We start from the raw sequence: 27,785 nt of genomic DNA, 5'->3' as shown, positions 1-27,785 counted from the left end.
ATTTTTTATTATTTTTTAAGTAATGCAAGTAGAGAAAATACAGCAAAACATAAAATTTTTTTCAAATCAACTTGTCTTTAAAACAACATAATACAACATGAATGTATTATCATACCATACAGTGATAATATTACCATCACAGTACTTTTATCTATTCGTTTCAATGTCAAATTAAGCTAAATGAACCAATCAGAATTTAAAAATCAATCCAACCAATGTTCAGGGTTCCCACACCTTAGTTAACTTCAAATTCAAGGACCTTTCAAGGACTTTCCAGGTCCAATACCCTCAAATTCAAGGACTAAATGTTGGGACACATTTCAAGTGAGAGTAAGGTTACATCGTGTTACCTTTTAAGATACATTGTTACAAAATTCCCTTTCGAGGGAACTCGTGCTGCGTCACTGCGGTGACACTTTGGGGACGCATTCAGGTGTAAGTGCGTCTGAATGTGTATATCAAATTCAACCAATGGTGAGGCTTAACGACAAAGACAGGGTGACGCGGGAACCATAAAGTATATCGCTATCTGAAATATTGCATTAGGCATTACAAGTATGAAAAAAGAGACGCAGTGTCTCGTTCCCTTCTCAGGGAACAACCGTTACATACGTAACCAGAGACGTTTTCATGTGTCAAACACAACTATGCAAAAAATAATTTTGGTATGAATCAACATTTGCATACAGAAGATATAAGCATTTAAAGTGAACAGTTTAGCACATGTGCTTAAAAGTCTAGAATTTTTATGATATTATCCTACACTACACAGGGAATAATATGGTTTTTTCCCAGAAAACATAAAATAGATTCAAGCACTTTTAATGACCTGTATCTATGTATGTATATTAAAAAAAACTTCTCAGGCCCTGAATTTTTCCCCTCCAGATTCACAAACTTTCAAGGATTTCAAGGACCCGTGGGAACCCTGAATGTTATGTCAACAACAATTCACATAATAAGCTCATGATGGGCATGAGGGAAAATCTACAGCTGTGAGCATTTCAGGTTAGCGGGTTGTAAAAGATTCTGCTTTGAATTTGGCATGGTGTTAATCTGTTGCTTTAATAAATGAAAGGCGGGGTTAACTCAAATGCAGTGCTGGCATGGGACCGGGGCCAGACCTTTACACAGAAGGCCTAAGACATCCTGACATAGACACACTTTCGACACTGTCTGTCCCCTTCACATGCTAATTGCTATATGACTAATTATGGCCCTGTTCCCGTTGATTTTCCTTAATGAGACAGCCAAGTTAATTATGTAATCAAACTATTTTATTAGCCCCTGCAGAATATGAGAGGGGAGAGAGAGAAAGAGAGGGAGAGTAAGAGAGTAGTAGGAAATCAGCGAATGGTGACAAAAGCAACAGATAAATAAAACACATTTTTTTAAAGAAGGTACACTTTGGCACCTCATTACTTTTAAAAGGTTACAACGTTTATATTAACATTATTTAACATTAAGCAAGCCCCTACTGACAACAACAATGTTACCTCTTCATCCATGGGTATAATTTTTCTATTACATATTTTTCTTTTCTAATGTTTACATTTCTGTTTAACAGTGAATTTTTATCTAATGTTTTTTGCTGCTAGAAAAAATAAAATCAATGTTTTTTCAAAACGGCTGCAAAATTTGCAAACCCTGCATAAAAGAATGAAAAATAAAACCGCTCAATATTTGGTTTGACCTCGTGAGGTTAACACTCAACAGTTTCTCAAGGTTAAGCACTTCCTTTCACAGACCAAAGTAGACTTCTTACAGAGTTTCAGGCCCTATTTTTCTTCATATTTTTGGAAAGTACCAAAAATGATTCGCATGAACGTTTTGTTCTACGTCGAGATCGCATAGCGTTGGCACACGTGCCGCTCTCTCTGAGTATTCACAGCTGAACGTACAGGAAACGCTGACAGGGTGTGTATGTGCGATGTGCATGTGTGCTGCGTGAGAGTGTGTCATATCTAAAAATTGCAAGAGGAAGTCTGAATGATATGCTGTCATTGTGTGTTCCTTTTGTAGCTGTGGCAACTGCCAGTGCAATTCAGCTGGACGGGCGACCGCGCGTCAATCAAACGTGAATGCGATCGGTCATGTGACCGAAATGACCAACCAACTCAAATCTGATGCACAGACACGGACGCATTAATCAGCATGTGTGTCATTTGTGTAAAATACAACACCGAAAGCACAATACAATTTATGCTAATGCAAGCAAGAAATAAAAAAATTTACTTTTGTATCCTAAAGTCAAATAGGTCTTGGATCATTTTTGGATAAATGACACATAACCTGTCAATTGTCTTAAAATAACCACAAGGGAAATGTTTTAGCAATGTCTGTGGTTAATCAAAAAATAATGCATACTTGTGGAATATTTCTCAACCAATCAGGATAAAGCATTCAACAGCCCCATGTTATAAAGTTGTTTAACCACAATAAATTGGTTTGCTATGCATCACGTAAAGCGGTCTGAAACAATTCTGCTTGGTTATGTGTTTTTATGTTTATATATACAAAGCACTTTAAAATAAAATTAGGTGCGCGTATATTACAGGGTTCCCACACCTTAGTTAACTTCAAATTCAAGGACCTTTCAAGAACTTTCCAGGTCCAATACCATCAAATTCAAGGACTAAATTTGGGGACACATTTCAAGTGAGAGCAAGGTTACATCGTGTTACCTTTTAAGATACATTGTTACAGTTTTCTTTTGAGGGAACTCGCGCTGCGTCACTGCGGTGACACTTTGGGGACGCCTCCAGAGGTAAGTGTGTCTGAATGTGTATATCAAATTCAACCATTGGTGAGGCTTAACGACAAAGACAGGGTGACGCGGGAGCAAGTAAGTATATCGCTATCTGAAATATTGCCAAAAACGGTGTTACGGGGCGCAGGAAGTATGGCAAGGGAGACGCAGCGTCTCGTTCCCTTCTCAGGAAACAACAGTTACATACGTAACCCGAGACGTTTTCATGTGTCAAACACAACTATGCAAAAAAGCATTTTGGTATGAATCAACATTTGCATACAGAAGATGTAAGCATTTAACACAAACAGTTTAGCACGTGTGCTTAAAAAGTCTAGAATTTTATGATATTATCCTACACAAAACAGGTTTTTTTAAAAAACAACTTCTTGCATAAAATATATTCAAGCACTTTCAATGACCTGTATCTATGTATGTACATTTTCAAAAACTTCCCAGGGCCTTGAATTTTTCCCCCAATCAGAGTTTAGAATCACAAGAATGTATTTCTATTATCAGCCTCGCTACATGTTGGCATAAGTGTGCTAAAAGCACTTCCGAACATTCCTAATAACACGCACGCCACAGACGCTCACACACATACAGGACTACACAGTGTACCAGTGTAACTATCAAGAGATAATTTGTCAAGCTGTGATCACATTTACAGACATGAAGACAGGACTGGACAAGCTCCAGATTTCACAGATAGAAGTAGACATTCCCAGACTAGACCTCCCACTTGAACATCCTGCAAATGGATGCATGCATGCGCAGACAAACACACACACACAGGCAATCTCAAATACACGAGATCACACATTGCGCCAAAAACACACACATGCACACAAAAACACCATTTAGTTGGCCCGGGATCTCCAGACCGCAGCGTTGTGGTAATTTAGGGATATACTAAGTAGTTGTGCAGGCAGACGGTCCAACCTGCTCCAACAGGCCTAGACGGCACTGTCTGTCTGCTTCCCTGTCCCTCGGCTGATGTGGGCGGGGTTACACAGCTAGATCTGTTGGCCGCGTCCCAATTCGCACACTATCTGTCCTAAGTTTAGTGCGATTAGTGCTTTCACATCGTAATATGTTAAAAACAGTATGCCAAAAGTGCCTGATTTGTGTACTAGTGTGTATTTGTGCTTGTTTTTGTGCGAATACCACCCACAATCACTTGCGCAATGAAAGAGAGAACATTTGTGATATTTATAGACCATTTTTAAGTTGTAGGAAAGTGAAAATGAATCTAAATCCTATAATAATGCATTTTTTTTAAATACTAAGTTACATGCAAACCTTTTACGTAAATGCAACAAAGCATCTATGTCTCAGTTCTGTCCTACTACACACTTAAAAGTGCACAATAAAAGACACTTTGAGTACAAAGACAGTATGCAAATCGAGGCACAGCCTCGATTCTCTTGACACACATACCACACACCATAGGTGCACATCTACTTAACGGGTGTTTGATACATTACCCATAATTCTCAGCGAGACCGCACCCCTGAAACACACACCTGGTTCACTCCAAAGCCGAGTCTTATTGAGCGGGCGAGCTAAAGATGTTTCTAGATGTCACTTGAACCAATACGGCACCATTAACTTATTATAGATCAGCACACTGGAGCATTACCATATAAAAACTGAGAATCCAGGGGCCATTATCTCACACTTACAAAGTCAATTCGGATGATTAAAAGGCGTTCGTGGTGCAATGAATGCGTGTTTTATTGGAATACGAGTTTCTTTCCTGTCTCGCTGCGTGTGGGTTTGGAACGAAGGGAGTCTCTAAAGCCGTAGAAGTCATTAAAAGGGCCGGTGAGCGCGTGCGCGTGTGTGTGTTTTAGACACTAGAGACACAGGTCTCATAAATATGACTGATGTGTTTACAGTATTCTCGCCTCAGTGAAACACTACAGCAGTGTGTGTGCGAGTCTGTGCGCAGAGCAAGCCGAGACATACCTGGGACATCGATTAATCTCTTGTACACGCTGAGGAAAGCAGCCTCCGATTCTTTACTTCTTTTACTCAAGGCGTCAATCTGAAAGAAAGAGAAAAAAACACAATAACTGAATTGTAGGCCTGGTAATCGGTTTAGCGTCCGTCAGGTTGACATTTCCATACATTAGAAGCATCGAAAAGTCCATTAAAGACGCCCGTGTGGAAAAGACCCTGAAGTTTTTTCATCTTTCAAACTTCAAAAAATGACTAAATGTATACAAATCTACATCATTTCCCACTTGTTTGACATAAATAAAAGTGCTTAATTGTTCATGACCTTTATTATTTAAACATAGCAAATCAGTCATATTTGGACGTTTGTGATATTTTCTTAAGCGCCGGGTCGAGGCATTTTGGGGGCATGCTTCAGGTGTATACGCTGGGGCCGTTCCTGGTTCGCTTTATATAGAAGGTAATTATCAGGTATAAATCCAAATCCCTATGAGCATGAGATGACAGAAACAGGTAATGAGGGACTCTGATAATGAGAAGAACTTTGGCCTTAATATAGAGCGCTGCAAACGCGTACGTATGGGCAAATTACATACTGTATCTGGGTTACGGCTCCCACTGCACGAGAAGCCTTCATCATTACCTGAAGATAGATGATTTTCGCAATGGTGGTAACAGTCATTGAAAGTGCGGTCCACCGATTCGAGCAAACCACCAATCTGTTTAAATGTGCAAAACAATACAACCAATTTTGGTTGCTCATGTCTATTAGCTTCAAAGCTATCTATAGTGCACGTCTAAAATGGACAAAGGGGAACCAGTCTGTGAAAACCTAGCTGAAGTCATTACTCTTTTCTACATAAAATCCTCTTACATGATGCTTCCTAGAATGAACATTTCCAAGCACCAATAATGCTTAAAAGTGTATTGTGTAACTTTGAGAAGGAGAACTATCCCTTTAATGGGTGTGTTTTAACCAATACCTATTGGCTATTTCGGGAAAGACATTTCTGATATGACCAAAAAACCCAATCAGCATTCGAATTCTTTGAGTTTTTCAAACAGGAAATCTATAGGAACATGAAACATTGCTATTAACAACCTAACATCACTAAGAATCACTGGACTATGAAGCAAGACTTGATATTCCAGGCTTTAATTTTGCCAGATTATCCCATTGACCCTTACTGGCGTTGTCACTGTATGACAGCTGGAACATGGCTGGTGAAAACCCAGTGTCATCACATACGACAATGAAAACGAAAGCTAGAGAAAGTGGGGGAAAGCGAGCTACGCGGCTCTAATGAAGACACTGATCTCTCTTAATCTGAAAACACACAGATGTGGTCATTCTGGGCAGATTATCATACATCATCCAACTGCCTCCTGTCAGGATTTGACCAAAAACATACAAATGTAACATACAGATACATACAAATGTAACATCACACGTTCTAGGATGCGTTAGGGGTGCATACATTTATCAGTGTCTTAATTTGACAATCAAAAGCAGAAGAAACGTCTTGGATTGAGGCATCACTGATTGTCCTCAGCAGGGTGTTGTGATCCACATATAGAAATTAAAAATGCTATGGCAGCACTTTCCCCTGAGTGCAACTCTGATGATGACAGCGTACTGATGACAGAACCAGCATGCGGTCTGGCCCAACTGGGCCGAATGTAACAAACTGGGTCAAAAATGACAGGAAACATGGACCCAAATCAGTTCAGCCTGTATACAGTAATTTAGGAGCTGCTAAAAACCAAAACAAAATTATCCCCAAGCTTAACTGGAGTGTCCTTATAATGTTTGAAAAGGTTCTGAAAGGATTCCTTAAAAGTACTGGAACGCAGAACCTGAAAGTGTATCTAAAAAATACTAGAACGCTGATTCTGAAAGGGTTTTTCAAAATCCTACAAAGCAGAACCTGGATGGTTTTTTAAATTACCTAGAATGCAGAGCCTGAAAGTATTTCCCAAAATCCTACAACAAAGAGCCTGAAAAGGTTTTTAAAATTCATACAACGCAGTGCCTGAAAAAAAGTATGTCAAAATCTAGAACGTCGAGCCTGAAAAGTTTTCTCAAAAATGTAGAACTCACAGTCTAAAGGTTCTCAAAATCTAGAACTTATAGAGCCTGAAAAGGGCCCTTAAAAATATAGAACTCACAGTCTAAAAGGTTCTCGAAATCTAGAACTTAGAGCCTGAAAATGGCCCTTAAAAATACAGAACTCACAGTCTAAAAGGGTTCTCAAAATCTAGAACTTAAGGCCTGAAAATGGCCCTTAAAAATATAGAACTCACAGTCTAAAAGGTTCTCGAAATCTAGAACTTAGAGCCTGAAAAGTGTCCTTAAAAATCTGGAACTCACAGTCTAAAAGGGTCTTTCAAAACTAGACATTCGAGCTTGAAAAGTGTCTTTTAAAATCTACAACTCACAGTTTAACAGGGTTTCTCAATAGCTAGAACTTTGAGCCTGAAATGTATCCCTAAAAATCTAGAACTCACAGTCTAAAGGTTTTCAAAATCTAGAACTCAGTCTAAAAGTGTCTCTCAAAACTTTAAGCCTGAAAAGTGTCCTTTAATATCTGGAACTCAGTCTAAAAGGGTTGCTTGAAATCTAGAACTTAAAAAAGTGTCCTTAAAAATCTAGAACTCAGTCCGAAAGGGTCTCTCAAAACCTGAAGCCTGAAAAGTCTCCTTTAATATCTAGAACTCACTTTAAAGGAGTTACTTAAAATCTAGAACTTAAAAAAGTGTTTTTAACAATCTAGAACTCACAGTCTGAAAGGGTTCTTCTCAAAATCTACATGAGCCTAAAATGGGCCCTTAAAAATCTAGAACAAGGGTCTCTTAAAAGTAGAAATTCAAGCCTGAAAAGTGTTTAAAAATCTACAACTCGCAGTCTAAAGGCTCTTAAAATCTAGACCTTGGAGCCTAAAAGTGTTCTTAAAAATCTAGAACTCAGTCCAAAATGGTCTCTCAAAACTTGAAGCCTGAAAAGTGTCCTTTAATATCTAGAACTTACTCTAAAAGGGTTACTTGAAATCTAGAACTTAAAAAGTGTCCTTAACAATCTAGAACTCTTAAAAGGGTTCTCAAAATCTACAACTTAGAGCCTGAAAGGGTCCTCAAACATTTTGAACTCAGGAAAAGGGTCTCTCAAAATCTAGAACTTTGAGCCTGACAAGTGTCCTTAAAAATCTGGAACTCACATAGGTTTTTCAAAATCTAGAACCTTGGGCCTAAAAAGTGTCCTTAAAAATCTAGAATCAGGAAAAGGGTTTCTCAAAAACACAAAACTCGATGTCTATAAGGGGATCTCAGAAATCTAGAAATCAAAAATATTTTTCTAAATAATAGAACTCGGAGCTTGGAAGTGTTTCTCAAAATCCTAGAAGTCAAGAGCCTGAAAGCTAACAGTGTAGGCCTTACCAAAGCAGTAGTACCCTGCACCCCAAAACAATGTGGTATGAATCAACAGTATCGCTTTTATCCATTAAGTAAATGTTGAACTCCTGTGCTGTTTACATGTTCACAAGTGTTGTGTGTTTGGTCTTCCAGCAGCGGAACATCAAATAAAAGCTGTAAATCTGCAGCTCTGAGACTTCAGGCCTTGATGGATGGAACAGGGCAGTTGCCACTGTAAATATCCAACATGTAACAGACTTTTCACTCCTATGGGAATGAAATTAAACATTTTCAGATGTTTCTTGCCGGAAAACATCTGGATCGGTCCAGGCAGGGCCAAGTTCTGCAGCCCTCTTGCAGATGGAGCAATTAAACTTGCCTCTCTCTCACTCGGCACGGATCCACGTCTACCCCTGAAATCCAGCAGGAACCGATGTCAATTTTTAAACTTTCAGAGCTCTGAACCAGACAGAGTACCGCCAGGAGGTTAAGAGAGTGTAAGGCTGCCCAGAAGCACGTGAGTGTGTGTGAGTAACGTGTGCATGACTGTGGATGCGGCCACATCTCAGTTTAGATTATCTGCTTTTCTCTTACATTCTCCTAGCAGCCCAAAACGTATGGCCAGGAATCTGGCAGCATAACCTTGCAGGACACAGTTATCATGCAAACAGACTCACTGATGTGAGTAGTACACTATAACAAAATGATGGGATCAAGTCATAACAACATGTTTTTACATTACTCTAACTCATTAAAACAAGTTAAAGGGACACTCCACTTTTTTGAAAATATGCTCATTTTCAAGCTCCCCTAGAGTTAAACATTTGATTTTTACCGTTTTGGAATCCTTTCAGTTGATTTCCGGGTCTAGCGGTACCACTTTTAGCATAGCTTAGCACAATCCATTGAATCTGATTAGACCATTAGCATGTCGCAAAAAATAACCAAAGTGTTTTGATATTTTCCTATTTAAAACTTGACTCTTCTGTAGTTACATCGTGTACGAAGACCGATGGAAAATTAAAAGTTGTGATTTTCTAGGCAGATATGGCTAGGAACTATACTCTCATTCTGGCGTAATAATCAAGAACTTTGTTGCTGTAACATGGCCGCATCAGGCGTAGTGATATTACGCACTGCCCAAAAATAGTTCCCTTGGTAATTTTCAATAGCTGGGGACTATTTTCGGGCACAGCGTAATATCATTGCGCCTCCTGCAGCCATGTCACGGCAGCAAAGTCCTTGATTATTACGCCAGAATGAGAGTAGTATAGTTCCATATCTGCCTAGAAAATCGCAACTTTTAATTGTCCGTCAGTCTTAGTACACAATGTAACTACAGAAGAGTCAAGTTTTAAAGCAACACTATGTAGTTTTTTTACCTTTAAATAATGTATCTAAAATTATTTCAGTGATAGAACAACTTTTAACTGGACAAATTGTACTGTTGCTGCAACCTGAGCAGCCTCCTAGCTGCTACAAGCACACTCTGAAAGTGGCGGTGGAGGGTAGGAAACACAGCTCCGCCCCTCCCCCTGCCTGCAGAAGAGTGTCTGATACCAGGCACTGTTGCGCTTTTCAACCACATGGGGGAGCTGTAAGTCATTTTTACATGGAAACTACATAGTGTTGCTTTAAATAGGAAAAATATCAGAACACTTTGATTATTTTTTAGCACAATGCTAATGGTCTAATCAGATTCAATGGATTATGCTAAGATATGCTAAAAGTGGTACAGACAGACCCAGAGATCAGCTGAATCGATTCCAAAATGGTAAAAATCAAATGTTTAACTCTAGGGGAGCTGGAAAATGAGCATATTTTCAAAAAAAGTGTAGTGTCCCTTTAAGCAATTAAAAAAAGTATAGTCTGAATGCATTGTAAGTTGCTTTGGATAATAACATCTGCCAAATGCATAAATGTAAATGTAAGGCAGCAAAAAAAAAAAAAAATTGTGTAAGGGGGGACCGGGGCTAGTTGTCACACATACATATTTGCATAGATTAACTTCCCCATTTTGTATTTTGATGAAATGACTCAATTTTTCTGATATGCCAACAATTGTCTATTTAATGCCAGGATCTATTACTGTGACAACTTACATAGTTCCACTATTTTAACCCATGTTGTCACAATAGATCTGCACGTGTTCAGTGACCTTTATTATACCCAACTTAAGGCTTTCGGGTATGTCAAAAAATTAGCTTTAAAAATAAACCTACTTATAAATATATAATTGGAGTTTTTAGGTGTTGTTCCTGTAGAAAAATTTGTAGAGTATTGCGCTAATAGCGTAACTGTTACGGGTGTGATCCCAGAGATCAAACCTAGTGATAATAAAGTAAAGTTTAAACATACTGTAAGTCACGCTTTGAATTAAAGCATCTGAGAAATCCATACAGGTAAAAAAAAGTGACAACTTGCCCCGTTCTCCAATATTCAATTTTACACACTCAAAAAAACAAAACAAACACAAACAGTCCTTCGCTTTGAACTCCACAACACCCAGACTATCTAGCGGTATCAAAAGCATGCCAGTTTAAACAGCGATATTCCATCATGGTCCAGCCAGATCAGGCATTGAGAAGGGTGTGGGGGGGGGAACGGTTATAAATAGCTCTTGTTTCTGTGGGGGTGCACAGACTTGGCATTGGTGATGGGGAAGAGAAAATTAGTTCTAGTGACCTGCATCAACCTCAAACAGAAGATCTGCCTTCAAAGCTGAAGATATCTGACCCCCGAGTTTCTCTTATTTTTGTTTTCCATTTTCTTTCACGTCTTTTCTTAGATGGATAGTCGCAGGAAATTGGTCGGGAGAGCGAACCGGTACAAACTGCAGGCTGAACTCAAACCTGTATTACCCACATGCCCATCAAGGCTTGACGTTTAAGAAACGCATGCTATAACCACTGCAGCATGGCTTAGACTCTGACTTTCTATTATTAAGGATATATGCTGGGAATGGAAGCAGAGAGCCATCAATATGGATAAGATGGATTTATTATCATAACATACTCACAACAGATAAAATGATTCACAACATAAGCATCAAGGTCTAATCTCTGAGAGTATGCATAGGGGACCTTAGCTTGTTTGTCTGCTTGCATACTTAGCAGCACGGTTTAATGTTCTCTGATTCATCATAAAAGGCTCCAAGCATATGAGTGTATCATTTGACCCAAACTAATTTATCTGTGCTGCCAGACCCACTCCAAACCTTTTCACTCCTCATCGCTGGGCCATGTTGAGCCTCCGCAGACTCCGGCCAGCTAAAATTAGTGCACAATTACGTCAAATCAATACTGACTTCCAAATTTGTAGAACTTCGATGGCAGTCCGAAAACGGCTGCCAGAGTGATTACTGTAGTTCTCCTAACAGAGATCTTTCCTGGCAGGTCAACTAACCCTCTCACGCTTGCAAAATGCGTTATTTTCCATTTTATAATGATGTTTATTCAATATCAAAATAAAGCTTGAGTTAAGCCAAATCAGGTATTTTTCTTAAACACAAATGAGACAAGAACATTAAAAATACTGTGCCAGATATCGGAACGGCTTTCCTCATACCAAGGGTCTGAGAGAGAATCGGACTTTACATTTACGCATATTCAAAGCAGGATTTGAAACAAACACCTGACAGATGCGGGTAAAAATTTGCTGTGGCGGGTAATGTTGTCAAATCACTAGCCAATTTGGCGGGTTACTTTTTACACCGCAAAAAAAATTTTCAAGAAAAAAAATCTTTGTATTTTGGTCTTGTTTTCAGTAAAAATATCTAAAAATTCTTAAATTACGAAGCTTTTTCTTGATGAGCAAAACAACCCAAGAAAATAAGTCTAGTTTTTAGATCAAAAATATCAAATTTAAGTGATTTTGTGCATTAAACAAGCAAAAAATTCTGCCAATGGGGCTCATCAAGAAAAAGTATCTTAATTTAAGAATTTTTAGATATTTTTACATAAAACCAGACCAAAATACTAAGAATTTTTTTTTTAAATGTTCTTAGTATTTTTGTCTTGTTTTATGTAAAAAATATCTAAAAAAGCAAATTTTTCTTGAATTAAGTGTTTAAGAAAAATGTTCAAGATTTTTTGCTTACCCCATTGGCAATTATTATTTTTTTGCTTATTTTATGCACAAAATCACTTAAATTAGATTTTTTGGTCTAAAAACTAGACTTTTTTCTTGGGTCGTTTTTCTCATCAAGAAAAAGCATCTTAATTTAAGAAATTTTTGATATTTTTACTGAAAACCAGACAAAAAAAATAAGATTTTTTTTCATAAAAATTATTTTTTGCAGTGTTCTTACTCCGTAAACAGCAAAAACTGAGTTTCAAGAAAAAAATTCTTAGTATTTTGTCATATCAAGAAAAAGCATCATAATTTAAGATTTTTTTGATATTTCTACAGAAAAAAAGACAAAAATACTAAGAAAGAAATTTTTTGCAGTGAGCTATTTAGGTGCAAAGCTGTACCCCATAAAAGGGTCCCAGTGAAAGCTGGGGAACATAATTAAAAAAATAATAATTCTTAAAGGACCGGTTTAATATTTTTCAATTCTTCTTAAGTCATATGATAGCTTTGCGTAGGCAAGAGACTGAATATACCATAATTGATAATCTGATAATCTTCCCGTCAACAAGAACCAGAAAAGTCAGATTCATAAACAAAATGTTCAAACCAGTTTTGTAAACTAGATCACTGGGATTCAATGAAAAAAATCTGACTCAAATGAGCAATTACTTCACTACTTCTCTCATGAAGTCCACACCAAGGAGGAGCTACATTAAAAAAAATATTTTTTGGCTGTTTGGCTCCACAAAAAAAACCCTTTAATATCCGAAGAATATTTCTATTTTACAAAAGTGCTTTGTCGTGTAAAAATTTGACTGAATGCTTCTTTGGGGAACCCAAAATGGTTTTTCTATGCCACCGTTTGAAGACCAATTCAATTTTTCAAAATCTCACCTAATGTGTTCCCACAAGAGATACCATCATACAGGCGTGTAGCTCTATGAGGTTAAAAAATAACTATTTAAATATGTAGGTGAATTATTTCTCTAAGGTTCACTAAGGGAGGCTACCATATATCTAGTCCTTTAAAAACATCAGTAACATGTGGCCTACGAGGCAAAAAATAGGAGAAACCTCTTTACATTAAAGTACAGTGACCCCCAACCCCCCTCTCTGATTTACACACACATGCGTCCGCAACCCCAAACCAGGGCCCCAGCCGCGTGCTATGTACAGCTCCCTATTGTACTCTCATTTCCTGACAGGAAAAGAGGAGGCAGTCGCTCTCTCTCGAACGCGAAGAATTACATGTGGCAAGGACTCAGCGCTGACCCGCGAGATCTGCATCCACTCCAATGTGCTATTTTAACAAACCCACCGTTGCAGGAAAACGGAAGATAAAAACGAAACGGAAAAAAGCATTCAGGCATTACAAACTGTTGTATTCTCTTATTGGCCTGTCTGCCTTTTGTAAATTATACATGCATCTTTTTTTTTGTTTCTGTAAGCGCTGTAAAATGTGAGTCTATTTTAAGATTTAATGGAGAGTCAGAATGACAAGACAAAAACACAAGTACTCCATATCCCTGCGGCCAATTATCAAGTAGCTGACGTCTAAGAAAAATCCCAAATAAAGTACAGCACAATTCTGGTCAGAGCAGCCAGAGCGTTTACGTCCACTGCCCCTTTCCCTCAATAAACCACTGTCAATAAAGAAAATATTTCCCAACGACTGGTTGAAACGATTTTGCTGTTAAGAGTGGGATTTATTTTTAACCGAGCGGTGATTTGAAGTGGGGCGACCACCTCCGTTAATAACAGGCCAGTCCACAGGAACACAGTTCCGAAACCACAATGAGCTATAATGGAGCAGTTAGACAGCGGTACTGGCTCGTACAAGGAGAACGGGGAGCCACTACTCACAGCCTTCACTTCATCAAAGTTACATACAGCACGAAAGAGACGCGAGACGCTGAGCCCTTCAACAGCCTCTTAACACAAGGTGCTACTGAAGGCCATCAAACGCTGCATTACATATTATCCGAAAATACACTTTCACGGATACTGAAGGCTTGTTGGAGGAGGACAAACTTATGCATACTTTGGCCCTCAAAAGCATTCGGAAACTTTTGGACGCCTACAGTAAAAGACACTTTTAAACAAGAGATGCTGGTGGTTGCCAAGGTGGGCATAAATCATTATTGGCTGGCCCGGGTCCTTTGGAGCCTGGCCTGTTAAACAACAGCCAAACAGATTAGGTTAGGAGTTAAATACCTTAGAGACCACAAATACAATCGTGTGAAAGGCCTATTGTTTTAAAGCACAGTAATTTGAAGGTTTATGAATATCTTTGCAGAGATAATTTAACACTATTAGTGATACAGCAAACACTTACTTTAGTTGAGGTTGAGAAACATTTACAGTAAGCCATTCGGTGCAGCATAATCAAACGCAGTTTGAAATCATGTCACGGTACAACTAATTGACTGAATTACTAAGGAACATTAGGTTTGACTCCTTTGCAAAATATAGCATCAGATTAAAATAGACCTTTGATAATACACTTAAATATAGTCAATGTACAAAAAAATCTCTCTTTTATAATATTAACAGACTCTGTGCTGCAGTGAGCATCTAACAGCCGACGGCACAATGTACCAATTCTCAGTTATGACCACTAAACAGAGATATCAAAGTATACGTGACTTTTATCACTAAAGTGAAAAAAGATTGTTTTGTCAAGCTTTCATCATGGCAAATACACTTGATCACCTGTGGAGTAAAAATAAAATGTATTAAACGACCAGAAACTGTTATATGGATCAAAGCATGTTACTACACAAATATTTCTCATTTATGTGAAGCTTAACTGCCTTATGCTGCGTTCACACCAGCCGCGGTAGAGGCGTCAAGCGCGAGTGATTTCAATGTTAAGTCAATGTGAAGACGTGTTGACGTGTGTCTGGAGGTCTCGCGGCATGTATGAGACTTTTAGCGAGGCGCGGAAGACACGATTCCGCGGCAAACGCGCAATTTGAAAAATGTGAATTTTGGCGGAAAATAGCGTCGCGTTAACCAATCAGGAGCTTGCTAGTAGTGACGTATTTACAGAAAGCGAGCTGAGTCGCAAAAGCCCCTCCCATGATGCAAATTTCCACGTGAATCTCTCATAGACTAGAATTTAATGCGCAGCTTTCACGCGTAAATGAAGCAAGAAAACTCAAAATGTTCAAGCGGCAAACTAGATGTGAACCTACGGTTAAAGAGATCTATTACATAAAAAACATAAAAGTGAATACATTTTTAATTTTTAACTATTTCTTTAATGCATCGATATAGAGGATTTATAGACGGTTTTAGCAGTAAAAACATAAACAAGCGGCTGTCGTTGTCCGCACGTAACCTCTGGTAAACTTCGCTAAATAACAACATAATTCTTGTGCTGCTAACACAAAGCTCTACCATAGAGTTATTCATGAGCACAAAATACATGTTTACTCTGTATAAAATAAAATAAAATAAATTAAAAGTCCATCATTCTGGAACAACCATAAACTGTAAAAATATGGACACGTAGTGTCCGTGACGTCACCCATATGTTTGTGAAGAGCTTTTTTGAAGCCAATAGTTGGCGCCATCTTGTCCGCGCATCCTCGCGGATAACCGAAAATGGGTAAAGAGGTGGGACGTGGTTGAAACTGAGGTGGCTGGTTGATGAAACCACACCCACCTGGCCCGACGGTAGTGACAGCAGTGGCAGTTTACTTGGTCACACGCTTAATTATGCAGAACGTTAATATAGTTTAATAAACGGATGAGTTACAAAAAATTCACCCTCTCACAGTTGCTATATAGACCAAAATCACTTTTTGTACCAGGCTGGAAACATATTTATTTCTGCTGTAAAGTTGGGTATTTAAAGGCGGGGTGAATGATCTCTGAAAGCCAATGTTGACATTTGAAATCACCTAAACAAACACGACCCCACCCCAATAGAATCTGGACCTTCTTTTGATAGACCCGCCCCACACATACGCAACCCAGGCAATGATGTTGGTTAGTAGACACGCCCCTTACTGCTGGTTGGCTACAAGTGTGTTTTGGTACTCGGCCCGATTCCAAATGTTTTTTTTTAAATCATGCACCCCGCCTTTAACATGAGGTTCTATGGGAATTGACTCCTTTTGGAGCCAGAAGGGCGACAGCAAACAGTGAGAACATATCAAGACCTGGTCTGATTGGACGCTGATAGAGGGTTTTTTAAGTGGATTTGTGCAACAGATATTACATATTAAGCACTGTTGTAAATTTTTTGGGTTGTAAAGCCTATATTCAGACTTATTATACTACATCAGTGCCACATTTTGCCCTTCCCCTACCAGGAATGTTGTAAGATAAATTGGTGTCATACTGGCCATAGGGAAAAAGGGTGTAGTTTAGCAATCCATCGCTCACAAGTTTAAAATCGACTGGTATCCCTCCTTCTAATACACTACCTGTCTTAACTCATCCAACTCTCATTACCAGTTTAAGTGCTTATACAGTATATATACTGTTCTAATATGGGTGGGACTCCTTTATTCAAAACCCAAGGACTTAGCGGGTCATCAAAGTGCTCAATGGTCCTGGTTGTCTTCACCTATCAATAACGTTAGCCCAGTAAATGCACTGTGATGCATCAACCCGACAATATGTGCACAAAACAATAAATGGAAAGTGACATTGAGTACTTTAAAAAAATCAATCATTCCCAATAAGCATGTTTTGTTTGACAGATTCAGACTGTAAGTGGTGAAGCATCTGGAAATAAATGTTCATTTTAGAAGTGCACCGTACCCAAAAACAGCCAAAATGGCACCTGCACAAGCCAAAGTGGTGAAATTATTTATGCCTCACCCCTATTTTTACATTGTGGTTCCATGAAAAAATTATACAGTATGATGTACCGCATAGTAGGTTCTTGAAGTTGACTTTATGATTCATTGGAGAGGCTTTCATGGTACAGTAAAGATTCATATCAATGTATTGGTTTCAGGTATTTTACTGTATAAGCGAATGAAAACTAGAAAATAAAAAGTTCTTCTGAAAACTCAAAAGGTTCTCCCATGATATCAGGCCATAAAACACTTTATGGATCTAATCCGAACCTTCATTTTTAAGAGCATGAGGTCGTAAATACAAGTAAGACATAGGATATAAAAAGGTTTAGGAACAGTACTCACCTCTGCTTGAAAGCCCTTTAGTAGAGGAGCTATCTGTTTACGCAAATCCTGCAAAAAAGACAGAAAAAAAGCATTTACAAAAAACATAGATACCAGAAGCATTGTCAATCACATGCACTATTTATTTTTGATCTAAAGCATGTGTGAAAGAGGATATTTACAACAGACATGAGACATCTGACCACAGATGTAGGAAAAGATGAGAAATGTATTCAAATGGAGATCTTAATTTATCAAATGTCCCAGGGCTGATTCTGTTCTCTTCAAAGGAAAAAATATCAAGTGCACGCATGTGGACACACACACATTTACTCTCACAAAAAATATCACCTTGTACACTTCGACTGTGTGCAAAGGACAATGTGTGCTTTAAAAGTAGTGTGTATATATCTATGTGTGTTCTGATATTTCCCTTGTATGAGTTATCCATGACTCAGTCCTCTCTACTTGAAAAACTGCTCATGCAAACGCAGAGCAAACAAAAAGTCAATGCACAGCCGGCTCGTGCATGCATGCATATGTGGGTGCAAGATCCAGCGAATACACCGGGACAAATTTGCAACTGTATTTATTACTGTATCATTCTGTCATAAAGCTACAGATGAATGAGCTTCAGGTTTCTGAGTGATATGAAATTTTGATCAGGAAGGGAAAAAGATAAAAGAAGTAAAAAAAGCTCTCAAAAACAAACCCTGCTTTGTTTCGGGTTCGTATCGCAACGCACCTCCCTCCTCTCACGGGCACTTACAGTCGAGTAATTTTGATGCTGTGGTATTAAAGTATATCAGATTAAGATGCACATCAATGCCTCTTTCATTTGAACATAGGGTGGGTGTTTCGACATGAAATGACATTACACATGGCTGTGAATAAATCTCTCGGTTAGACAAAAAGCCCTTACATTAAAAGTCTGTATAGGAATGCCTACCACGCACAAACGCATTACTGAGCGCAGGGGCCGAATAAAACGCCGCCCTGAGTGCTGTAATCACCAGGACGCAGGCCATTACGCCACTGCAGCATTAAGATATATATACAGCATTCACTCCCCGCGTTTCATTAGCAATGTAGTAGAAAACTTAATAAAATGAGCACAGAACAGAATTGGGCTGTAGGAAAAAGTGGCAAAAATATACGCCCCTTTAGTTTGATCAAATAACATTTTCGGCTTATGATCGCATCACCGATTCTGTCATTACCAATTGTCAACAAATACAGGACACTTAAAGGGACACTCCACTTTTTAGAAAATATGCTCATTTTCCAGCTCCCCTAGAGTTAAAACCGTTTTGGAATCCATTCAGCCGATCTTCGGGTCTGGCGGTACCACTTTTAGCATAGCTTAGCATAATGCATTGAATCTGATTAGACCATCACGCTTAAAAATACCCAAAGTGTTTCAATATTTTTCCTATTTAAAACTCCGCCAGACCCAGAGATCGGCTGAATGGACGCCAAAACAGTAAAATCAAATGTTTTACTCTAGGAGAGCTGGAAAATATTTTCTTGTGATCTTAGAACTAAATGAATCCTTTTATGGGTATTTACTAAAGACATTAAAATAAATGTCATTTTTTGTTTCACTGCGTTGCCGTCACATTTTTTTGTGTCTCGTGCACCATGTACACGCTTTTGTAAATGTGTCTCGAGATGCTTTTATAAACGTCTTCTCTTCCATTATCACAAATTTAAAGACGAACTAAAGTGTCTTGAAATGCACAACATTGTTCAATTTGTTGATGCAATTTACACAAACAGGAAGTTGGGGCAGGACATTGTGAGAGTGGCTCCTCCCCTTTTTAAACTAAAGTGCCTAAAGTGCAGAATTTATGTCGCGTGGGGCGATGCGAATGACGCGATATAGGAGGCGCGTTTGCCATGAAAACATGCGCTTTTCGCCTCAAACGCGTCTTCGCCCAAGTTGAAAATATTCAATTTGAGCGAAAAATTCGCATGACACGAAGTTAAATTCCGCAAGTAATCTAGAGCAAGCACCGCGATGTGATTGCACGCTTCGCATTTGGTGTAAACTCACAGTAAGAGAGACTGTAAGTTTGAATGCTTGTGTTTTGGAGCACACTATCCTTTAGGCGAACATATTATTTTGATTTTTAAGCCTGGGAGAGACCAAGCAGTTTTTTGAGCATTGACTCTCCATTTTACTTACACTTTATATATGAACTACAAATGAAGTTATATAAAAATATAAGAGTACAATATAGATAATATATTTTATGGAAAAAATATTATGTACTTGTATATTTCTGTTCATATACTGCATATATATCCTAACAATACATATAAAAAAATAAACAATAAATGTTAAACAAAAGAACCAAGTCTATTGTGATCTCACCAAGCAAGTCGACTACACAGAGAGTGAGCGAGAGAGATAGAGAGACGTGGTGGAGGGTAACGCTGACCCTGCTGCACTCTTCATCTTCCCAGAGCGAGCAGCTGGGCCTCTGTTCCCGCTCGCCCGTTCGCACTGGCTACTGTACAGCTGACATTTATGTAAGTGCTGCACCAGAGGGCCCCACGTGACTGAGAGGAAACATCTTTTAACATCTGGTTTTAACATAATACTCCAGGCCTGGCCAAGAGAGAGTTCCCCTGGCCGTCTTGAGCACGACTCCTGCTATTCCTTCAACACCGCCTATCTCTGCAGATGCAATCTGCCTGCGTTTGTTCGCAGAGAGACTGCAGTGCATAAAAATACATTTGTATTGTTAACAAACTCTGCAATAAAAGTAAATCTCCAGGAACGGGGCCAAGTATGAGCATGTGCAAGTCGTTGTTGAGTCTACAGGGTCTTAAGGGGAAACCTAATCTGTTGGACTACTGTGGCACAGCAAGAGACGGTAAGGTTAAAATATGACAAGGTGATGAGATTTTAACTGCTCAATAGGCAAAACTGAAAAAGTAAGCTAGTGAGTATATTGTATGACTTTTAAAGGGACACTCCACTTTTTTTAAACAAAAAAATGCTAATTTTTCTCTTCTAGAGTTAAACATCTACTTTTTACCTTTTTGGAATCCATTCAGCTGATCTCCGGGTCTGGCGCTACCACTTTTAGCATAGCTTAGCACAATCCATTGAATCTGATTAGACCATTAGCATCACGCTAAAAAATAACCAAAGAGTTTCGATATTATTTTTATTTAAAACTTGACTCTTCTGTAGTTACATCGTGTACTAAGACAGACTGAAAATTAAAAGTTGTGATTTTCTAGGAACTATACTCTCATTCTGGCGTAATAATGAAGGACTTGGCTACTGTAACATGGCTGCAGCAAGCACAATGATATCACATAGTGCTTGAAAATAGTCCTCTGCTATTGAACGTTACTAATGGGACTATTTTCGGCTGCTGCATAATATCATTGTGCCGCCTGCAGCCATGTTACGGCGGCAAAGTCCTTGATTATTACGCCAGAATGAAAGTATAGTTCCTAGCCATATCTGCCTAGAAAAATCTCAACTTTAAATTTTCTGTCAGTCTTAGTACACAATCTAACTACAGAAGAGTCAAGTTTTAAATAGGAAAAATATAGAAATTATTTGGTTATTTTTTAGCGCGATGCTAATGGACTAATCAGATTCAATGGATTATGCTATGGTATGCTAAAAGTGATACTGACAGACCTGGAGATCAGCTGAATGGATTCCAAAACGGTAAGAATGAAATGTTTAACTCTAGGGGAGCTGGAAAATGAGCATATTTTCAAAACAAGTGGAGTCTCTCTTTAAGGACATAAAAACTAACAGAAATTTGAATTTACATATCAGTGACGAAAATGCACTTTTATTATTAAGGGACAATATTTGCCCTCTGAAATACATTTCCAGGGCATTTTAACCTGACAATACATGTTATTTTCAAAACTGATAGACATTCAACACAATCCCATAGCAATTATCTTACAAGGTGTCAAATTCAAATGAATAAGTATGGCCACATTTGTACATTTTAGTATGATCTGGGGGCGGGGCTTAATACTTGCTTTTTTATTAACAAATTGAACATCTTAAATAATTCACTTCATACAAATTTGACACATCGAGTTGTAAAATTTTGCTTTGTTAATACAATCTATCAATACAATAAATATCAACACCAGCCATTAAACAATTCATATTGGTTCATTAATTTAAATCTACACACACAACCTCAGGGATCAAATAAAGAAACAGATCTCCATATATCCTCATCTCTTAGTGTCCAATCAGCGCTCCCCATACTCAAAATCAATGATCAAGTTCTCTAAGGGACTTGTAAAAGATGCTACAGTCAAAAACATATTCTTCCTGTGTTGTCCCAGATAAAGATCCACCTAAAGTCTCCACCAGCTGCCCTCCTCCAGCATGATACATTTTTAAAGCAGCCAGTTACACAGCGCCCTGGTGAATTATTTACCATCATCTCCAGCATCTTTCTCTGTATTCCTCCTCCTACTCGCTCCATTATACTACATCACGTGCCAACCGTTTCTGGCACGCTGGCATTGACTTAGTGGAGTCATGCCATGGCTGTCTGAAGCTAATGGTGTCTGCCGTAATACCATCTAACCCCTCTTTTGGTTTAATCATGTGTCTGATTTTGGGAGGGTTTATTTTGATATAAAAAAGGTTACTAAAGGGTCTTTGTCAGGCTGTATGGTTCCATAAAGAACCTTTAACATCCACAGAACCAGGAACCTTTGGCTGAAAGTTTTGGGGAACCAAATATGGCTCTTCCATGTCATTGTGGATTGGTTTGCATGTTTTTGTCACATTTTCTACACTGATTATATATCTGCGCAATTAAAGTAAATATGGTAAACCGTAGCATTCAACATATTTGGTGCTGGAAGCATTTGTATTTATACAATATTTCATGTATATTAGAAAAATTTTTTTTTTAAGAATGATATTTAACTGAAGCTTTATTGTACTCCTTTGTATACAACTGTAAAGAAATAATCTTCAAGGCCCAGTGAAGCTAGTGATATTTATTTCGAAACTGTGGCTTCTCCTGGAAAATGGCCTCTTCAGTTAAGTCGTAAATCTCGCTAAATCCAGCGCTGGAAATGGTGGAAACAGGAAAGCACATGGTATCGTTTGTTCACTGGATGTCTCCTCGTGTCCCTCCCTGCCTTCTGGATGTAGAATCTTCATTCAACAAAGTCGAGGAGCATCAACCCTCTCGTTATTCATAAGTACACACACACAAACTGACACACACAGACACACACGGACACACACTCATGCATAGAGAGCAGAGGGCAGCCATGATGGATGAGAAGAGACTTCACTGATAAGAGAAAGGCCTTTCTTTGCCTCCATTATAGAAGAACACACACAATCTCTTCAAACTGTTGTACAGGAAACAGAACTGTGGCATTTTTCCAGAAGTGTCTGATTGGAAAGTGCATTGTCAGCTATTATGCAGAAATCCATGGCATTAGATATTTCCGGGTTCCTCGTGTAAAGAAGTAAAATAATGGAGAACCCTTCATTCGTTTAGTGTTAGAGGATAGACTTTCAAAAAGTATGTGGGTACCTAAAGAGTGTATATTAGAGTGCATATTGGTACCATATCTGTACCGAAATGGTACACAGTGACAGCTTTTGTACCTTTTCTAAGAATGCATGAATATAATGCATGTTTTGTTCAATTCTGAATCTTTCTGATATATTTTTTTAACACACGTCTTTGCCACACCTCAACACAATGAAGGTGCTCGATTTAAGATGTCATTTATTTGGTATTTGAGGCGAATTATGCTTATAAACTCAAGTTTAGGAGTTCGAGGGTAAGCCTTATTAACGATTTGTGCAGAACAAATAAAAAATTATGAGTCAGCTATGCTTTGTGATTTTACGCTTACCTATAGCGTCCAAGCATATCTGTAATTTTCAGCGTGTGTGGGTGCGTGTGTCTGTGTTTGCGTCTCTGTGTGCGCAGCTGTGCACGCACGTCTACGTGTGGGCGTTCCCGAGTCCTTTATTTCGTGCTCCCACACCCTTAAGGTCACAGTCAATTACAGCAGACGGAAAACAGACCGAACGCTTTCGGCTCCTTTGCGGCTACACCTTAAAACTTACGCGCTCCCTCAAGCACTCACACTCGCAAGAGGGAACCATTCGCCATGTAACCGCACGAAGACAGGATATTACAGTAGGAGAAAACGAAAAACAGCCATACGGGAGTCTGAATGGGGGTTGGGGGCATCCACTGGCCCCCTGATGAATGCCCCCAGACACTGGTCTGGTAATGAGGTCAGAGAACTGTCAGACAGACCCCCAAACAAAGACACTGTGATCTAGGGCCGGCCTGTCTCTCAGACCCATACGCTGTCGATGGGGGCTATCAATCACATACAGGCACACACACACGCACACACAGTCCTTTCTTTAATAATACACATCACAAACACCAACAATGCTTATTTAGGTTTGTTGGGATAGTTCAGTCAAACATAAAAAATTAATAAATAAATTCAACCTCATGTTTAACGCTAGCTCATGGTAATTTGTACGTATTTAACAAGGTGGCTAATGCGTACGACCACATTCGTAATTTTTTTACGACTTGCCTGTGACGTTGGGGTTAGGGGTGGGTTTGGTTATTGTTTTTTTATGATAATCGTACGTTTTTGCACAATTAACTTTATATGAATTAAAGGGGCCATGTCACAGTTTTTAAAGATGTAAATAAATCTTTGGTTTCCCCAGAGTACACATGTAAAGTTTTAGCTCAAAATACCATATAGATAATTTATTAAAACATGTTAAAGTTGACACTTTGTAGGTGTGATCAAAAATGTGGCGTTTTTGGGTGTGTCCTTTAAAATGCAAATGAGCGGATGAAGTGCAAACACTGATCACAATGATGTTGGTTTGATGAAATTCAAACTCAATTGTGCTGTCAATAATTTTCTCTCTCTCTTTCTCTCTGCACTAAATGGCTGTGCTGTGGTTGGATAGTGCAGATTAAGGGGTGGTATTATTATAATAAGAGCTCCTTATGACATCACAAGGAGAGACAAATTCCAATCACCTAATTTTCATGTGCTTGCAGAGAATGGTTTACCAAAACTAAGTTACTAGGTTGATCTTTTTCACATTTGCTGTGTTGATAGAAACACTGGGAACCCAATTATAGCATTTAAACATGGAAAAAGTCAGATTTTCATGCCATGGCCCCTTTAATATGAAGATGTACAAATTTTCGTGAGATCAGGCTGTTTGTGTCATGCCAAGCCTTTGTGTTCGTTCTGCATAAAATCGTAATTTTTCTTAAAAAAGGAATCATAAATAATTTACTGGTCACTCTCATCCATGAAATTGCATTGAATGGTGCTTTCGAGTTTCAAAATGGACACACAATAATTTACGCTGGTTTTGTAACAAGATCAACAGATTCTTTGTAATGCACCTCAAAAGACATACGAGACAGTTTAATGGTGCTTTAATGAAGCATGAAAGTCCTAATCACCTCTTATATAGTACATTTTTAACAATAAAGGTGCTACACGATGGCATAAAAGCACAATTTTAGGATGGATGGTTTAATAAGGAGCCTTTCACTAAAGGACCTTTCTGTGAATATGGTGCATAAAGAAAATGTAGATTTTTAAAATAACAAGGTTAAATTCTTCCTAAATAAACTCTACATGGTTCATGTTTTAATTTGTTTCATTTGAACACAATAATCTTTTTAGCAAGTGTCGCAGACTGCATTTATTCCACACGTAAAAGGAGGAAAAGCAAAGGGGTTAACGCAAAGAAAGCTAGGAAAATGCAACTTTTCTTTGGCAATTAGTTCTCATGAGCAGGTTTGTTAGGCAGCAGCTATTGAAGGTCTATTTATAGAGATTGCTTCAGGAGAAAAACCTGAGATGCGGCCATGCAGATCAGAGGGAGAGGGGGATGAAAGAAGGGAAATGAAAGAGGAAAGGGGGATGGTGGAATAAAGTGAAAAAGACATGGCCTTCTGCTTCAGAGGTATGCGGGGCAGCCTCTTTTCGGTGGTGATGAGGTGGCAAATGAGTGGACATCTGCATGCCCCCTTATCCCGTTTGTTACTCGTTTTTACATTCGGTTCATCTTCACTTGTGGCCGGTTTGCAGAGTTTAGAGCCCAGCGCTTGGCCATTAATTAACCAAGCGACTGTGCATGAGTTTATTTATTCATTTGGAGTGAAAGAGTTTGTGGATCAAACACGTGGGAAGGTCTTGTGCGAAGCTCACAAAATAATGAAATAAATAAAGTGCCTACCCGATATCTCTTGGGCTTTTTCCATTCAGAGTGCATAATTGTCAGCATTCCTCTTAAGAGCATATTCCATGGAAACAGCCCCCCCCCCCTCCGTTCGTCTGAACCTTGTGAAAACTTTAAATAGTGTTTTATGTCGCACGATTATTTCTGCCTTGTAATTCTGTCAGGGGGTGGAGGGGGTCTCGGTCTGAAAATTACCTCAAATAAAACATGCGGTGGGAGTCGGCTAATGCAAGTGTCCCTCGTGAACACAAAGACATTTTTGAGGATGTATAAAAGAGAAATTAATGTAAACAGTCGACAGATGAGGTAAAACAGGGTGATGGAGACTTTCGAGAAAATTTGGTCCATTTTACTGATGATGGATAAAAGAGTGGAGGCGGAGTGTACACGTAACAGGACACTCCACTTTTTTGAAAATATGCACAATTTCCAGCTCCCCTAGAGATAAACATTTGATTTTTACCATTTTGGAAACCATTCAGCTGAACTCCGGGTCTGGCGGTACCACTTTTAGCATAGCTTAGCACAATCCATTGAATCTGATTAGACCATTAGCATCGAGCGTTTAAAAATAACCAAAGAGTTTCAATATTTTTCCTATTTAAAACTTGACTCTTCTGTAGTTACAACGTGTACTAAGACCGACGGAAACTTAAAATTTGCGATTTTCTAGGCTAAAATGGCTAGGAATTATACTCTCATTCATGCTGCCGTAACATGGCTGCAGGAGGCACAAGATATTACGCAGCGCCTGAATATAGTCCCCTTGGTAACTTTATGCTAAGCTATGCCAAAAGTGGTACCGCCAGACCCGAAGATCAGCTGAATGAATTCCATTGAAGTTTTGGCAAAATTTAAATTGTGTCATTTATTACACACCCTAATTGGTTGTTGTTTATCATTCAATTATAATTAATAGGGACTGGAGCTTTACAAAAGCACCATTGAAGTATCACAGAAGTTTAAAAAAGCAGTCCGTGACTACACTTAATAATAAATAAAAAGTATTCAACAAAGCTTTTACATGGCTTAAGATAACCTGGAAAACAACACATGACTAGTAATAATGTTTTGTAGTGCTTAAAGTAATTTTACTGCTTGATAGCTCTCATTATATCTAAAATCTAAAATCTTTGTGATTCCCTATAAAAAAATCAATCCCACGTGCTTAAAAACAACACGAGGGTGGATCATTTGGCGAATAAAAAGCGAGGACCATCGTACGCCAAGCCTATAAATATATCCACACACAACAATTTGTTACAGCTGAGAAGACATCTGTTTCGCAGTATCTGGACGGCGAGCAAGAACTACACTTGCCGTTTAATATAAAACATCAATTTAGCGGATAGGTTTTCAAGCCTTACTGATTCAAGATCAGTATTGAGATTGGGGGACAGAAGTGAAGAGAGACTGCCAGCCTAGCTCCCTCAAGAGAATCACACAGCCCACAAATCAGTTTAATGTTTCACTGACAGCCATGGCTGTTCACAGGAGGAACCACAACTGTGCAAACCCCCCCTCCCTCCCTCGCACTGCTGAATAAAGTGAAACTGAAGTATTTTCTCCTCAGACGTTTAAACTGGAAGGGAGAAACGGGCTCTGTGTGAGAAGAAATACTACGTATGACTGGCGAGGAACAGCAACGTCTGTGTCTAGAGGCAAGATATCGTGTCTTTATGGACAAGAGATACAATGTGGAAAGGAGGGATTGTGTCCGTTTTAGCTTTTAATGGATAGACATTTTACATTGTGTTAAGAAGTGACTGTGTGGAGAAACGATTGTTTTGGCCTGTAAACGTGAGACGGTGTCTGTTTAAGAATAGACACTGTGCTATCATGCGTTTGGGTTAGCTTGCAAAGTTAGTTTGCCAAGGAGAAACTGTGTCTTTTAAAGCTTTTTGAGTTTTTGCATAACTTGGTTAGCTTGTAAAGCACAAAACAAAACTTTTAGTTTTAACCCTAGTTCATTTGAAAATAATATTCTGTTAGCTTGTAAAACTGCGTTTGAAGACATGTTGCAAGAAAGATGGCTAGCTTGTAAACGCGAGACTATTCGAAGAACAGACACTGTGTAAGCTTGTAAAGAACAGACTGTGTTGGCTTGTAGAGGAATGACTGTGCCTGTCTAAAGAGGAGAGTCTGTGTGTGCCTGAAAAAT

General features: G+C 38.7%; 1 protein-coding gene across 4 annotated transcripts in view; it reads right to left on the bottom strand.

The window, feature by feature from the left end:
* Window positions 1–27,785, bottom strand: part of cux1a (cut-like homeobox 1a) — a 123,802-nt gene that overhangs the window by 52,963 nt on the left and 43,054 nt on the right. For all 4 annotated transcript variants that reach the window (XM_065259867.2, XM_065259877.2, XM_065259871.2 and 1 more), the window contains exons 3-4: window positions 17,359–17,406; window positions 4,721–4,799 (exon numbers count right to left, since the gene is read on the bottom strand). In XM_065259867.2, the coding sequence (XP_065115939.1) occupies window positions 4,721–4,799; window positions 17,359–17,406 (127 nt within the window). The remainder of the gene's footprint in view (window positions 1–4,720; window positions 4,800–17,358; window positions 17,407–27,785) is intronic.

This window comes from Paramisgurnus dabryanus, chromosome 10 (genome assembly GCF_030506205.2).
Source record: "Paramisgurnus dabryanus chromosome 10, PD_genome_1.1, whole genome shotgun sequence".
NCBI classification, from domain to species: Eukaryota; Metazoa; Chordata; class Actinopteri; order Cypriniformes; family Cobitidae; genus Paramisgurnus; species Paramisgurnus dabryanus.
The sequence above is the reverse complement of the archived record's forward strand: the minus strand, read 5'-3'. Positions and strand labels throughout refer to the sequence as shown.